Source organism: Asterias amurensis, chromosome 2, assembly GCF_032118995.1.
Source record: "Asterias amurensis chromosome 2, ASM3211899v1".
NCBI classification, from domain to species: Eukaryota; Metazoa; Echinodermata; class Asteroidea; order Forcipulatida; family Asteriidae; genus Asterias; species Asterias amurensis.
Genome location: NC_092649.1, coordinates 1,039,518 through 1,054,067, shown reverse-complemented (window position 1 = coordinate 1,054,067; position 14,550 = coordinate 1,039,518). Strand labels below are relative to the sequence as shown.

Sequence of the window (14,550 nt, the reverse complement as noted above, 5' to 3'; positions counted from 1 at the left end):
AACCCCAAATCATTTAAAATTCAATTTTGGCCCCTGCAGGAATTCATGGCCAATTCTGATCAGCACACCATCGTTAGAAATGAGTTCCACCCTGAGATAGTTGCTCGTCTTGTCCAGATCATGCCATTTATGTGGCACCCAGACGGTATTGGTCTTCGCCTTGAACTCGTCGGATGTGTCTATCTCAGTAAGTTATCTTCTTTTTTTTTTTTACATTCCTTCTCGAAAGTCATGCTTAATATTTTTTTTTTTAAGGAGAGTAGGGCCCAGCCTCGCTTCCATATCGTATCGATACCTCTCATCATCAATGCTGATTGGTTAAACCAGTGATTGCTTTGCGTGCACGCCATTGAAAAACTTACATGGGGGACACAAATGTAGTTGGGGAAAAGATTTGGTTTTACTTAAGTTTTTTACAACTTAATGAGAGTGGTCTTATACTTTGTGACTTGACTTGACTTGCAAAAATTTGACTTGTGACTTGACATGACATGAGCAAAAATGACTTGGTTACAACACTGAATATCTCCGCATACTCCATGCAGGGAGTTTAGGCTCTTTCATTAGAAACTAGATTTTTGGCGGGAAAGTGTGCGCCTGAGACTCCCCTCCAACCCTTGCAGTGTCACTGGCCAATTTTCCAGACTGTCAATTGAAAGAGCCAATTAGCCCAACTTATAACGTTATTTTGTTTGTACTGTTCACAACACACTGACTGACCTTAATGACACAGGACACTATAATTAGTAGTTGTCAAAGACCAGTCTTTTCTCTTGGTGTATCTCAACATATGCATAAAATAACAAACCTGTGAAAATTTGAGCTCAATGGATCGTCGAAGTTGCGGGATAATAATTCAATTCAATTCAATTCAATTCAAAGAAAGAAAAACACCCTTGTCACACGAAGTTGTGTGCTTTCAGATACTTGATTTCGAGACTAATTTTGAGGTCTCGAAATCAAATACATGGAAAATAACTTCTTTCTTGAAAACTGCGTTAATTCAGAGGGAGCTGTTTCTCACAATCTTTTATACCATCAACCTCTCCCCGTTACTCGTTACCAAGTAAGGTTTTATGCTAATATTTTGAGTAATTACCAATAGTGTCCACTGCCTTTAAAATGACTTTTGTGCATGTTCAAACTGTGGCTTAAGTAAAGTTTTGAAAGTCAACTTTGAACTTTTCTATAAGCAATTATAGTTTTAGAATTCTTGCGAAATGTGCAATTAAAAAAAAAAAAATCTGCCACATTCTCTATAGAACAAGTGAATTATATAGTAATATATGTAGGACTGTCAGAAAGCATCTATCAAATACCATTATCGTGGAGAGTGCGCTCCATTTGTGGTCATGTTAAATTTTAAACCATCTATCAAATGTCAGAATTAGTCAGAATATCTCTTTGAACAACAATATGACTGCTGTGATTTTTTTCACAGAACTCGGGTAAGTACTGAGTACACAGTGCCAACACACATTGGTGATGGGTAAAAATACACTAATTTTTCTTTTTTTATTCTTGAAAAAAAGGGGAAAAAAAGGAAACAAAAGAAACAAATCAAAATGGGCCTCTGATCTAATATCAAGTTGTGGTGTGTTGTAGCTGAGTGTCTATAGCGAGGCAGATTCAAGCTCTTGTGTTTTTGAGCTGCAGATTTTCAAATTAACTGGAATCCCTTAAGGTTTCGTAGTCACTCTTACAATTAATGAGAATCAAAACTTACTTGGATATATAATATAATTAGATCAGAGTCTTATATAGCGCACGTATTTATCAACAAGGTACTCAAGGCGCTGAGTATATATATGTATACAGAAAAGAGAGGTTATTGAAAGTACATATAAAGTAGCCCCTAAGGGTATACAAATGCTATAGTGCACTAGCAGCCACAGCCAGGAACAGTGCAGCGAACCCCTTATCCTTTCGATAAGTGCACTGGTTCTTTTACATGTGTTAAACAACACATGGGACCTAAAGCTTAGTCTCATTTAATTGACGAAGCAATGGTTAAGTGTCTTTCTTAAAGACAAGTGTCACGGCTTGGGATTTAAACCCACACTCTGCTGATCAGAAACACCAGAATTTGAATTCGGTGCTCTTAAAGGCAGTCACTATTGGTAGTTACTTCAAATAATTGTTAGCATTAAACACATGGAACCAATGGCTTTACGTTCCATCTAGAGGACGAAGCAAAGGTTAAATGTCTTGCTTAAGGACACAAGTGTCAGGGAAAGAAATACTGCAGCTTTCGATAGTGTAATGCATTTGAGAATCATTACCGTTTGAAGTAACGTGGTTATGGAAACAAATATAAGTTTTTATCCCACTAAATTTGAATCTGAGATGCGTTTCTGTCAGATACGCTTCTCAGATTGTGTATTCCAATGATCATTAGATGATCAAAAGATTATCTTTTATAACATTTTTTTAATTCATGTTTATGATTTTGTTTGTTCAGGTTGCGGTACACGTCTCGGTGTAGAGTCAGGTCTCATCACAGCCGATCAGCTCTCAGCATCAACAACCTTCAGTTTCTCCCCCGTAGTCAATGGACGTCTCCACTTAGAAACAAGTTCAGAGTCGGGCGAGAAACCCTACAGCTGCTGGGGTCCAAGGCACGAACAAGGCGTCGCCGAATGGTACCAGGTAGATCTGGGTGCCATGCACACCATCACTGGGGTCATAACCCAGGGGGATGGGGACGCATGGAGGCACTACTGGGTGGAGGAGTACAAAGTGCAGTGGTTGGTACCCGGTGAGGCTGAGGGCGATGAGGTGTTCCGTACGTACAGAGACTTGGAAGGGAGCGATATGGTGAGTTGCGATGCTCGATGTTAATGAACCTTACACAAATTTGTGGCGCGTCATGACCTAGAGGTTAAGAGCACTGCCGTCGATTTCACAAAGAGCTAGGACTCGTCTTATCTAGAGTTAGGGCGAGTAACTCGTCCTAATTTAGGATTAATCGTAGGGTGTGCATGCTACAGTGCAGGGTTGGGACTCGTCCTAAAATCATAAAATTAATCCTAAGTTAGGAAGAATTTTGTGAAATCGACAGCTGGTGTTTCTGATTAGCAGAGTGTGGGTTCAAGTCCAAGATGTGACACTTGTGTCCTTAAATGGTGAGTTGCGTTGTTCTGTGTTTATGAACCTTACACAAATATGTGGCATGTCATGACCTAAGAGGTTAAGAGCACTGGTATTTCTGATCAGCAGAGTGTGGGTTCAACTCCAAGGCGTAACACTTGTGTCCTTAAAGACACTGGACATGTGTGGTAAATGTCAAAGACCAAGTATTGTCATGTTTGGTTTATTCAAACATCCCATGAAAATTTGGGCTCAATTGGTCATCAATGTTGCAAGAGAATACTGAAAGATAAAAACCCTTGATGCACAACTTTGTGTGCTTCCAGATGCATAATAAAGTTGAGCTTCAGCTGAAGTCTTTTATTATTTGAAAGAAATACTGTTACTTCAGAGGGCACCTTTGTGAAACTGATGAAGCCTTTTTTAGGCATCTAAAAAGCACATGAATTTGTGTAAAAAGGGAGTTTTTTTCTGTCATTATTCTTTCGCAACTTTGATAACCAAATGAGTCAAAATAGTCACAGATTTGTTATTTTATGCTTATGTTTGGATACCCCAAGTGAGAATACTGGTCTTTGACAATTACCAAAGATGTCCAGTGCCTTTAAGAATAATGTTTTCTTTTTTTAGAACATGATGTCACATCTCTTTCATTAATTTTTTTCCCCTTCTAGATTTTTGCAGGGAACAATGACCAGAATTCTGAAGTTCGCAATAATCTGGACAGGCCGTTCATAACCCAGCGAGTACGCATTCTGCCTCACTCATGGCACAATATCACGGCGTGCTTCCGAGTTGAGGTCGTAGGTTGTTTGCTAGAAGGTACAATCTTGTTTTGCAGTTTCTCAATGTGTTTTCTGTAAATTTCATGACTTTGCGGAAAACCCTTTAAGGCCTACTGAGTGCGTCTGAAGCCGGGTTCATACTTTCTTGCGAGTGTGAAGACTGAGACTGAGAATGCTGACGACAAAAATTTGCAGCAAATAATTTAGCAGTTCAACTCTTGGCAACTCACTTGCGAATATCGCTGCGAAAGAAGGGTTGTGACATCAAATTCGTGTCAAACTCGCTTCGCATTCCGCATTCGCATGAAGTATGATTTGAGCTTGATGATAATTTTTTTTAACAAGTTAACAATCGAATGCTTTATACCCGGTCAGGCATATTACTCCCTTGTATAGATTGCTTCTGGGTTAGCTCTTTGGAGTCGGGGGAAAGACTGGTTTTCCCCGATGTCTTTCATACTGTTGCGAGTTGTGTGTGTTAAACCCTATATTCAAACAACAGTACTTTGACTTGGGTCTCTTGCTTAATTTTAGCATCGTTGTAAAATGTTGCAATGTTTGACAATATTTTACATGGAATATTGGACGTCCATTCATCACATGAGGTAAAATTTTACAACCATGCTACAATTTAGCAAGGGACCCTTGCAAATGACACCTGTGTGAAAGGGGCTTGAGAGTTCACAGTCTGTGACCTCTGGAGCTATGTATGGAAGCGAAGGATATTTAGGACAACCAATTAGAGCAAGACTTTCATAAGTGTTTTGGCTTGACTAACAAGATTGACCAATAAGGATTGGTCTTGCAAATGAGTGGCTGAAAGATAGCGCTAGCATACTTGTTGTCACTTTGTCAAAGCTTTTTAAAAAAAGATGTTTGCAGGCCTATCCCACACACTGGTACTTTTTCATTGTTCTTAGTGGCAAGAACAACAGAAATGGAGTAGTAGTATGCCTGAAATAGTTTCAGAAGTCTCCCATTAATAAAATGAATAGAAAGTTCTTGCCAGGAAGAAATAAGCAGCCAGTCACAAACTGTACATGTGACATGGTAATTTGGCTGGTAACTTTATTCTTTGTACCAAGTTACATTTCTTTACGTTACGGGAAAGCTAGTTGGCTTACAGCCACTCACTGTAACGTTTTTAAAAGTCATCATCATTTTTGTAAGATTGTCATATTTTTGTGAAAATGGAAATAAATGTTGTTGAATATGTGTATCTGGTTAGCACAATTTTCTGGTGCTTAGCTACCTTTTGTGCTTATCACACAGCTTTATGAAACCAAGCCCTGTTTTAATGGAAGGATTTTTCAACCCCCCCAAATTGTTCCAGGTATTGGAAGAGTTTGTGGTAACCGTAACCTGGAGCTTGGTGGTTACTGCTTGGGATCCGTAGACAGCCAGGATCAGTTGGCATGCGACCAGATATTCAGTGTAGGCAGTGGGCCGTTGATTGTCAACTCAGCCGATCAGCAGAATGAGCTTTGGGATAACAGGAACACACTTCAGATCCAGAGTCAACACAGGTATGGTTACAATCCCACCCAAGTAGTGCCCGTGTGATTTCTTTTCACAGAGCAGGGGAAAGTACCGAGTATACAGTGCTAACTCACATAGGTGTATAGACCCCTTGCTACACGCGCAAACGTGTCTTCACATCTCAGTGCCTAGCCTGGGTGTCATTTTGGGTGTCAAAATTGTATACAAACATGCACAAAAAAGAGTTAACATCCAAAATTACGCGCATTGTTCGGCAGCCCCCTTTTTTTGTGTGTAAGAAATCAATAGCTCCCCCTTGCATAATGCGAAACGCTACATGTTGAGCTCACGGGCACGTTTTTATGCACAGAGAACAGCTATCGCCAATGATCTGCCTCCTTTTTGAGAGTGTGACATCATGGCTAAAACCAAAATTAATATTCTTTATCCTGATGCAAAAATTTCCATCTATTAAATTAGGTATTATTTTTTTGCTTGATATTTTTCTTTTACCGTGCTTGAAATTCTTTTCTAATGTCACTGTCAACACAATTATTGTTATGGTTGCGATAGTGTAGAAATATTCATAGAATCTTAGGGCCAAATTATTTTCTTTTGTTAAATCTTTAACTTTTCTTTTTATACAAGTAAAGTGGAGACCCATCTCCGCCCTATTGTTCTTACAATTTGCCTTCGATCACTGTATCCTTTTAGAAGTCTGTGTTTTTATGGGTCAAAGGAAAAACTGGAAAAAGATTTACTGTAAACGATATGGACATTTAATTTTTGGTAGAACAGAACAGTAAACCTGGCTTTTTTCTGTTGATTTGCCGTTTTGATGTTTATGAAATGCTCCGATCATAAAACTAACTAACATTGTCATCAATGTGACAAGAGGTCAGTTTTTTCCTGATGAGCACTTCCATCATCCAGCTTGTCACACTTCCGTGATCCCTTTTTTGCGATTCCTTTTTTACATCCATCTTTCATCTTTCCTGCTTCCGATTACCTCTTCAATTTTGTTAGTATGCAATAAAGAAAGTTTTCAATAAGATTTTCGAATCACAAACACAAAAGGTAAAACAGATCATTTCGCCTGGTAAGCAGTTTGCAAAAGTTTGTTGTTCTCTTTTTCTTAAAGTCGGACAATTCAACCAATAAGAGAACGGTTGTCAAGTCGCATGTGTTTTACAAGTCATAATGAACTCTCTACCTCTCTCTATCAAGGTACCTGATTGGTCTAAGTCTACGTCTCACCCAAGGCAGTACCATATATGAATGGGTCGATGGCACACCCCTCACATTCCATAAATTCAGATGGCCTCTTGATAATTACAACCATACGTTTGATTACTGCGTTTCCATGGATATGGAGGATCTGTTTTATTGGAGGGAGGATGAGTGTAACTCTGAGCTTGTCAGGAGGGCACAGATTTGCCAAATCGGTGAATATTATTATGAAGTTTTTCAGTTTCTATAGTTACTTTATTGACAACCTGTTGCACATAGCCAGTTGATAGGAGGTAATAAGGTCGATTACACAATAATAATACTAACAATAATAACAACTGTATTATAATGCATATCACACCTTCAGTAGAAAGTCTTAAGTGATAAAACAAAAAGAAAATTCCATTGACGATGAACTTGAAAAGAGTTTTGGATGGTGTTAGCTTGTTCCATTTATGAGGTCCTGCAAACTGAAAAATCACATTGATACGTTTTGTGGTGAGCAGTAGTTGGAATAACAAGAATGTCTTTGTTTGATGAACGAAGTTTTCTTGCATGTACGCGCGGGCAGAGTAGAATCTTATAGAAAATGCGAGATAAATAGGAAGCTAATGGAGAGATTGAACAAGTGGAATCGTTGGTTCATGATTTTTTAAACAGGTGAGACAGGCTGCTAAGCTAGTTTGAAATAATATGGAGTTTTGGAGGACACAATACAGTGAGCCCTTTACACGTTGTCCAGGAGACCATTTTGGTTGAGTATCTTGGGAAAAGGTTGAGGATGAGAAGTGTTTGATCACCGTGCTGCTGGGCTTAGTTTGTTTGTTTATTCACAGTGACAAGCAATATCAAAGACACACTTCTTTACTTTATTTTTCTCAGAGGAACTTTAGAACTCTTGCTATCTAGGTCTGCTTCTTGTTCTCTTCTTCTATACGATGCAAACCTTCAAGTTGTTCAACAACAAAATATTTAAGGCAGTGGGCACTCTTGGTAATTACTCAAAATAATGATTAGCATAAAACCTTACTTGGTTGCTACTAATGGGGAGCTGTTGATGGTTTAAAACATTGTGAGAAACAGCTCCCTCTGAAGTAACAAGGTCCCAATATCAAGCATATGAAAGCACACAACTTCGTGTGACAAGGGTGTTTTTTCTTTTTATATTCTCTCACAACTTTGACGACCAACTGGGTTAAAATTTTCACAAGTTTTATATTTTGTGCATATGTTGAGACACATGTACACCAAGTGAGCAGACTGGTCTCTGACGGTTACCAATATTGTCCAGTGTCTGAAAAAAAATCTTTACAAATTTGAACTTTCCTCTTTTTTTGTTCAGATATTGATGAGTGTATAACAACCCATCATGGCTGTTCCCATTACTGTACCAACACCCCTGGTTCTTACTTCTGTAGTTGCCCACAGGGTTATCAGCTGAATCAAACAGACCTGAAAACATGTATGGGTAAGAGATATTTTTGTCTTTATTTATTTCTCCCTGACGTCCTGCTCATAATAAGGGTAGGGTTCACATCGTTGGCTCGAAAAGTTTTCAGGCCTGTGAAATTTCCGCTTAAAGCGGATATTCGCTTTTTTATTGATCAGGACGATTTTTTATTTCCATTGTCAATTTTTTTTTATTTCTTTTAAATTATGTATTCCCTTATATAAGCTTGGCATGCCCTATATAAGCTTGACACAAATAATGTACAACTACCAGTACGTGGAATTAGCCTAGTAACTGTAGTATTTCAGCTCTTTTTGAAGGGTCCATTACCTGCCTGAGTCATACTTTTTAGCTTGAAAAACAGGAAATGATTATGTGATGCCGTGAAGCAAAATGAGTTACTTGTCGAATTAGGATGTTTGTTATTTGTTTGTTCATTTAAAAAAAGCATATTCCTTGCAAGCCCCATGTGGATACCACTTCTTGGTTCAAAATTTGTGAAAGTAAAGAAACACCGAGAGATGATAGAGACTGAAACTGAAATTTCTCCCATATTGGCCAAACAGTTTCTTGCCGTTCTCCATAACAAAATATGCATTTAGCTTGATTGCATCACAAATTTTCTTCTAGTGAAGCAAAGTATATCTTGAGTTGTTTTTAAAGACAGCACAAAAAGATTTTCATATTCAAACTTTTCAGCGTGGGAAGGTTTTATTCTTTAAGATAACCAGATGTTTTCATTTGAGGGGGGCAAGCGGGAACAGATACATAACTTAGACAACATTTTTGCTTCAACATTTTTTGCTAGGCAAAAACTAAGCAGGAAGCATTTCAAAGACAGTAAGTGTGGTTTTGTATAGACTCTGCAAGTCTCGCACAAGTCTCGCGCATATTTGAACTTCCGGGACCATTGTGGTTCCAACCTTATGGAGTTTTACCTGTTTACCTGTAGATTCAGGTTCTGCATAATGAAGGCTAAATGAAGCCTTATCAAACGCCCATCCATATTCACACAAAACTTAGGTTGGGTAGATTTTGTTTCGTCCATTACTTTAGTTTAATGTAGTTTATGACCATAAAAATAACATATGTTGTTGAAAATTGTAATACTAATTAACAACATATATAAGAGTAGAAATTAATACCAACAAAATAACCCCCAAAAAACGATACGAAAACTTGACCTCAGGTAAAGTTACTTGAAACAAATTAAGAATTTTTGCCCATCTCCGATCCAGAAACTTACGCTCCAGAAACTTACGTTCGCAAGTGGTGAACAGCCTTTTCATTTGTCATTTAAGCGTCAGCTTCCTTTTTAAACTGCATCACGCATTAATCTAACGCCCTCGCGAACATTGTGCGTCCGCGTAAAACCCAGCTTTTGATAATTTCCATATCGATCATTGTCCCAAAATGTTCCTTTTGTCTATACATCAGGCATGCAACTCTTCCGCGTTTTTGGTTTTTTTTTTGACGTGAAAAAAAAAAGAAAAAAAAAAAGTGAAACCCCCCTTTTTTTTCCTTTTTTTTTTCCAGATTTTTTTTGTTAGCCTAATATATACCTGGCATTAACAGTGTACAACTACAATCATGTAAAATAAGCCTAGTGCATGCTAAAAATGCACCTAAGAGCATAATAAACCTCAACATTTTCTAGGGTACTGTTGTGAGTATCATGTCCCGTGGGGTTTCGGCTGCCTCGCTCCACACTTTTGTTGTGCCTGCGAAAATTTTCCTCTCTTTTTTTCATCGGGCAGTTGCATGCCTGATACATAAACAAGTTCGGTATTAAGAATATTTTAAAGCAAAGATTTTATTTGTTAAAAATAACAAGTTTTTCGTTTGTAGAGTTTTCTCGCACCGTTGCGCGTGAGTTGGCTGGTAACCTTATACTCTGGTAAGCAATGTACTTACTATTGCCTTTAATCATAAAGTAAAACCTGCTTTCCAAAGTCTATAAATTGAGACTCGACAGAGCCTGTGGATACAAATAATAATGCTGCCCTAAAACATGTAAAAGGTAACAATGATCTCGTTGCTCAAAACATCAATTTTTTGGGGGGTAAATTTCATTCTGCAAAGGTTGAAGTGGTTTGATTTTGACTGGATTCTCCATGGCTCAGATAGTGAAGAGGGCCATTAAACTGCTGGTTGTCCCTTATGTTACAAAAATAGCACAAAACACACAGACAAATTTGGTTGCAAGTAATTTGTTTCCTGTCATTTACAATCTAGAGTAATTAACTTTTGAAGATATTTGCCAATCTCAGGAGCGTAATCAGACGTCCATCTATTTTGAGGAGGCTTAGAAATATGAGAGGATTAGAATTTGATTGCAAGTCATTTGTTTCCCTTCATTCACAATTTGGAGTCCCCCATTGTTCAAGATGTTTTGCCAATATGAGGAGTTTAATAAGACATCCATCTATTTTGAGGGAGGATCAGAAAATATGCTTTCAGTAAAGAAGTCACAAAATAACCCATTGTCCCTGATTTTACCCCCCCAAAATAGCACAATATACAGGAATTTGATTGTAAGTCATTTGTGTCCCTTCATTCACAATTTGTAGTCGTACATTTTCAAGATATTTGCCAATCTAAGGAGCGTAATCAGACGTCCATCTATTTTGAAGGAGGCTTAGAAAGAGTTTCAGTAAAGAGGGTCACAAAATTACCCATTGTCCCTGATTGAAAAACCAAATAGCACAATATACAGAAATTTGATTGCAGGTAATGTGTTTCCCTTCCGTTCACAATTTGGAGTCCTTCATTTTTCAAGATATTTGCCAATCTAAGGAGCGTAATCAGACGTCCATCTATTTTGAAGGAGGCTTAGAAAGAGTTTCAGTAAAGAGGGTCACAAAATTACCCATTGTCCCTGATTGAAAAACCAAATAGCACAATATACAGAAATTTGATTGCAGGTAATGTGTTTCCCTTCCGTTCACAATTTGGAGTCCTTCATTTTTCAAGATATTTGCCAATCTCAGTAAACAGGGTCACAAAATTACCCATTGTCGCTGATTGAAAAACCAAATAGCACAATATACAGACATTTGATTGCAAGTCATTTGTTTCCCTTCATTCACAATTTGGAGTCCTTCATTTTTCAAGATATTTGCCAATCTCAGATGTCCAAGTATCTTGAGGGAGGTGGAGACAGCTGCTACAGTATCTCAGACCACAATGCTAACTGGACTGAGGCCTATGATGTGTGTCAAGAAGGCGACAGTCATCTACTCTACGCTCATCAGAGCACCGTGTTGCTGGTAAGAACAACATTTTAGAATAAAAACCAAACAATTTCTGAAGCGATCAAGCTAAATGGGTTGTTTGTTGAAAACATCAGTATGGAGAAACAAGCCAAAACAGACTTATTTGGCTGCAGTTTTAAAAAGATCTTTGTTTTTTGTAAATTTAAATGTGTAGAAAAAAAAAACTTGTTGCAAACTTCCTTCCTTATCTTGTATAGAAAATGTTCCAATATATTTTCAATAAAGATCTTGACTCTGAACCCCTTTTCCCCATTTCAATCTCTCACATCTCTTGTTTTGTCTACTTTCACAAGTGTTGAACCAAAGGTGGTTTCAACTTACATGTAGGGCTTCAACATAATATAGCATAAGCTATGCTCTTGTTAAAAAGAGAAATTCTTAAATGACCTGGGTCGACAAGTGAATCATTTTGCTTTTATGAAGGTGCTGGGTCTGTTTTTTTCTTGGCCAATTCAACCCGGAAAATAATATTAAAACTTTATATATATATATCAAATAATAAACCACAAGGGAAACTGACTGGGTACATTTTTAAATGATTTAGGATTGAACAAAGAAAAATTGACTAGAGCGGGATTTGAACCAACGACCTCCGGTTTAACGTGCCAGGGCTCTACCAACTGAGCTATCTAGCCCTATGCTGGTGGTCTCCCAATTTTGTCAATATCTTTGTTCGGGGGGTGCCTGTCAGAAGCCATATATATATATAAAGTTTGAATATTATTTTCCGGGCACCCCCGTCTAATGTAGTCTATGTCATATCATGTAAGAGATGTGGGCTACAATATGTGGGAGAGACTAAGACCAAACTTAGTCTTCGCTTTGCGAATCATGTCTCTTCCATAAAGACTAAGAAACCGTACCCAGTCTCTATCCACTTCAACAGCCCCAATCATAGTGTCATTGATGTTGAACTTTTGGTGATTGAAGCTTGCAATGGTGATGACACACACCGCAAGAGTAGAGAATCACACTGGATTCACCAACTCAAGACAGTCAAACCCTTTGGACTTAACATAAACACTGGTGTTAAATAACTTCTCATTACCCTCCACTTCACTTCGGCCTAAGAACTTATATGTTGCATATATTCTGTACATAAAGTATAAATTAATCTTGTTTAAAGTTGTTTTTATAAATTCATCACTGTCACTATCTGATGTAAGTAACCCCCCCCCCCCCTTTTTTTCCACAGGTCCCTCATACCTATTTTTAAAATCATCATACCTTTGATCTTGCTATTCTTATTAATTGACCATTGTTAGTTGCATCATGATGCAACTTGCTCTCTAATCCTACCCATTGTTGTCGAACAATACATTTACCACTTTTATGGTCCAGTAACCCATCCTTTCATTCTAAACATCCTTTGTCCTCGCCACTTTACTCCTATTGGTTCATAGTCACACATTGTCTCTGAAATAGAAACTTTGATTGGCTGTTATTTTCCCGATCCTTTCCTTAATCCCTTTCCCCCTCTCTTTTTCTATAAATTGATATGTATTTGTTTGTACTTGTTTTATGCCTCTGAAGAAGGTCCGGATTGGATCAAAAGCTAAGGCCATCTACCCTATTCATTAATGTATATATATATCAAGGGTTTTACATCACAAAATCCACCTAAGATAAGAAGTAGTTCATTTAAAATGAATTTTGAGTGGCATAATTGTGGATGATGGCCATGCCTACATCCTTATGAACTGTAAAGGATGTAACTATATGTCTCAGCCCCAGGGTTAGGTGACAACGTGCCCCTGGTGGTGGGTGGTCTACGTGCCCCTGGTGGTGGGTGGTCTACGTGCCCCTGGTGGTGGGTGGTCTACGTGCCCCTGGTGGTGGGTGGTCTACGTGCCCCTGGTGGTCGGTGGTCTACGTGCCCCTGGTGGTGGGTGGTCTGGGTTGGTAGCCCAAAACAATGTAGCCATCGCCATGAAGTATCCATCCATGGTCTTGTGATATTAGGCCATCTTTCATAAAAAAAATAAATTAAAAAATAAAATTTATATATTTTGAATTGCTAGCAAAATTGTACAACTATCGATTAAAAACTTTGAAATTTTATTACTTTTTTTGAACTTGGTTTCCAGTCCAGCATAAATCAGACAGGACCGATATCCTGGGTTCAAGCTGATGCCAATGAAACCACAGTAGACTCCTGTCTCGTTGTTGTCAAGAATGGCAGTGGTGTTGTCAAGGCCGAGGAAGCCGTTTGCTCGGAGGAACTTCCATTTATCTGTCAAAGAGGTGAGTCATAAAATAAAATGGTCATAAAAATGTCCTAAGAGTAAACAAGTTATTATTTTTTTGTTTTAAAGCAGTGCAAAGGAGGGGATAGTTGTCTGTATTTATTCATATTTTTATTTGTCATGTCCCCCATATTGGGAGTCATATTGTTGTGCCAGGGGCCATTCAGAATAGCCAATAATAAAAAACTTGCCTTTTTTTTCGTTGTGGATTGTTCAAAAAAATAAACTGAAAATCGTTTTTCTTTGAAGGCAGTGTACACTATTGGTAATTGTCAAAGACTAGCCTTCACAGTTGGTGTATCTCAACATACGCATAAAATAACAAACCTGTGAAAATTTGAGCTCAATGGGTCATCTAACTTGCTAGATAATAATGAAAGAAAAGACACCATTGTCACACGAAGTTGTGTGCCTTTAGATGGTTGATTTTTTTGAGACCTCAAATTCAAATTCGTGGACAATTATTTCTTACTTGAAAACTATGGCACTTCAGAGGGAGCCGTTTCTCACAATGTTTTATACCATCAACCTCTCCCCATTACTCGTTACCAAGTAAGGTTTTATGCTAATAATTATTTTGAGTAGTTACCAATAGTGTCCACTGCCTTTAAGAAAATAAATTAACAAGCAAAAAACGAAAAAGAAAAATACCCAGCTGGCCAAGAAAGTCCTCAAATGTGACTGTACTACCAAGTTGTTGTTTATTTCAGAATGAGCCATTGAAAACTACTGATTTTGGAAACCTTTCTGAAATAGTTGGTTCATTTAAGGCAGCAGTTTTTTCTTCAGTGTATGGACTGAACAAGCCATTCAATATTTAAAAAGTACCATTTGGGGAGGGTAGGTGTGTCAAAACAATAAAAACCAATTCACATTGACTGTTCTGAATGGCCTGTTATGCATTTAAACGCCACGTCACCTAAAATATGCACTTCACTCTGGGGACATTAACTTCCAAAGGCACCACCAAAGTTGAATTGTTATGATTTGTATTA

At 38.0% G+C, this 14,550-nt stretch overlaps 1 protein-coding gene across 2 annotated transcripts in view; it reads left to right on the top strand.

Annotated features, from left to right (window-relative positions):
• The window catches only part of LOC139953701 (uncharacterized), a 70,850-nt gene that overhangs the window by 28,702 nt on the left and 27,598 nt on the right, over nt 1-14,550 (top strand). For both annotated transcript variants that reach the window (XM_071953229.1, XM_071953222.1), the window contains exons 8-15: nt 40-187; nt 2,462-2,817; nt 3,765-3,912; nt 5,209-5,401; nt 6,582-6,799; nt 7,927-8,052; nt 11,149-11,303; nt 13,397-13,553. In XM_071953229.1, the coding sequence (XP_071809330.1) occupies nt 40-187; nt 2,462-2,817; nt 3,765-3,912; nt 5,209-5,401; nt 6,582-6,799; nt 7,927-8,052; nt 11,149-11,303; nt 13,397-13,553 (1,501 nt within the window). The remainder of the gene's footprint in view (nt 1-39; nt 188-2,461; nt 2,818-3,764; nt 3,913-5,208; nt 5,402-6,581; nt 6,800-7,926; nt 8,053-11,148; nt 11,304-13,396; nt 13,554-14,550) is intronic.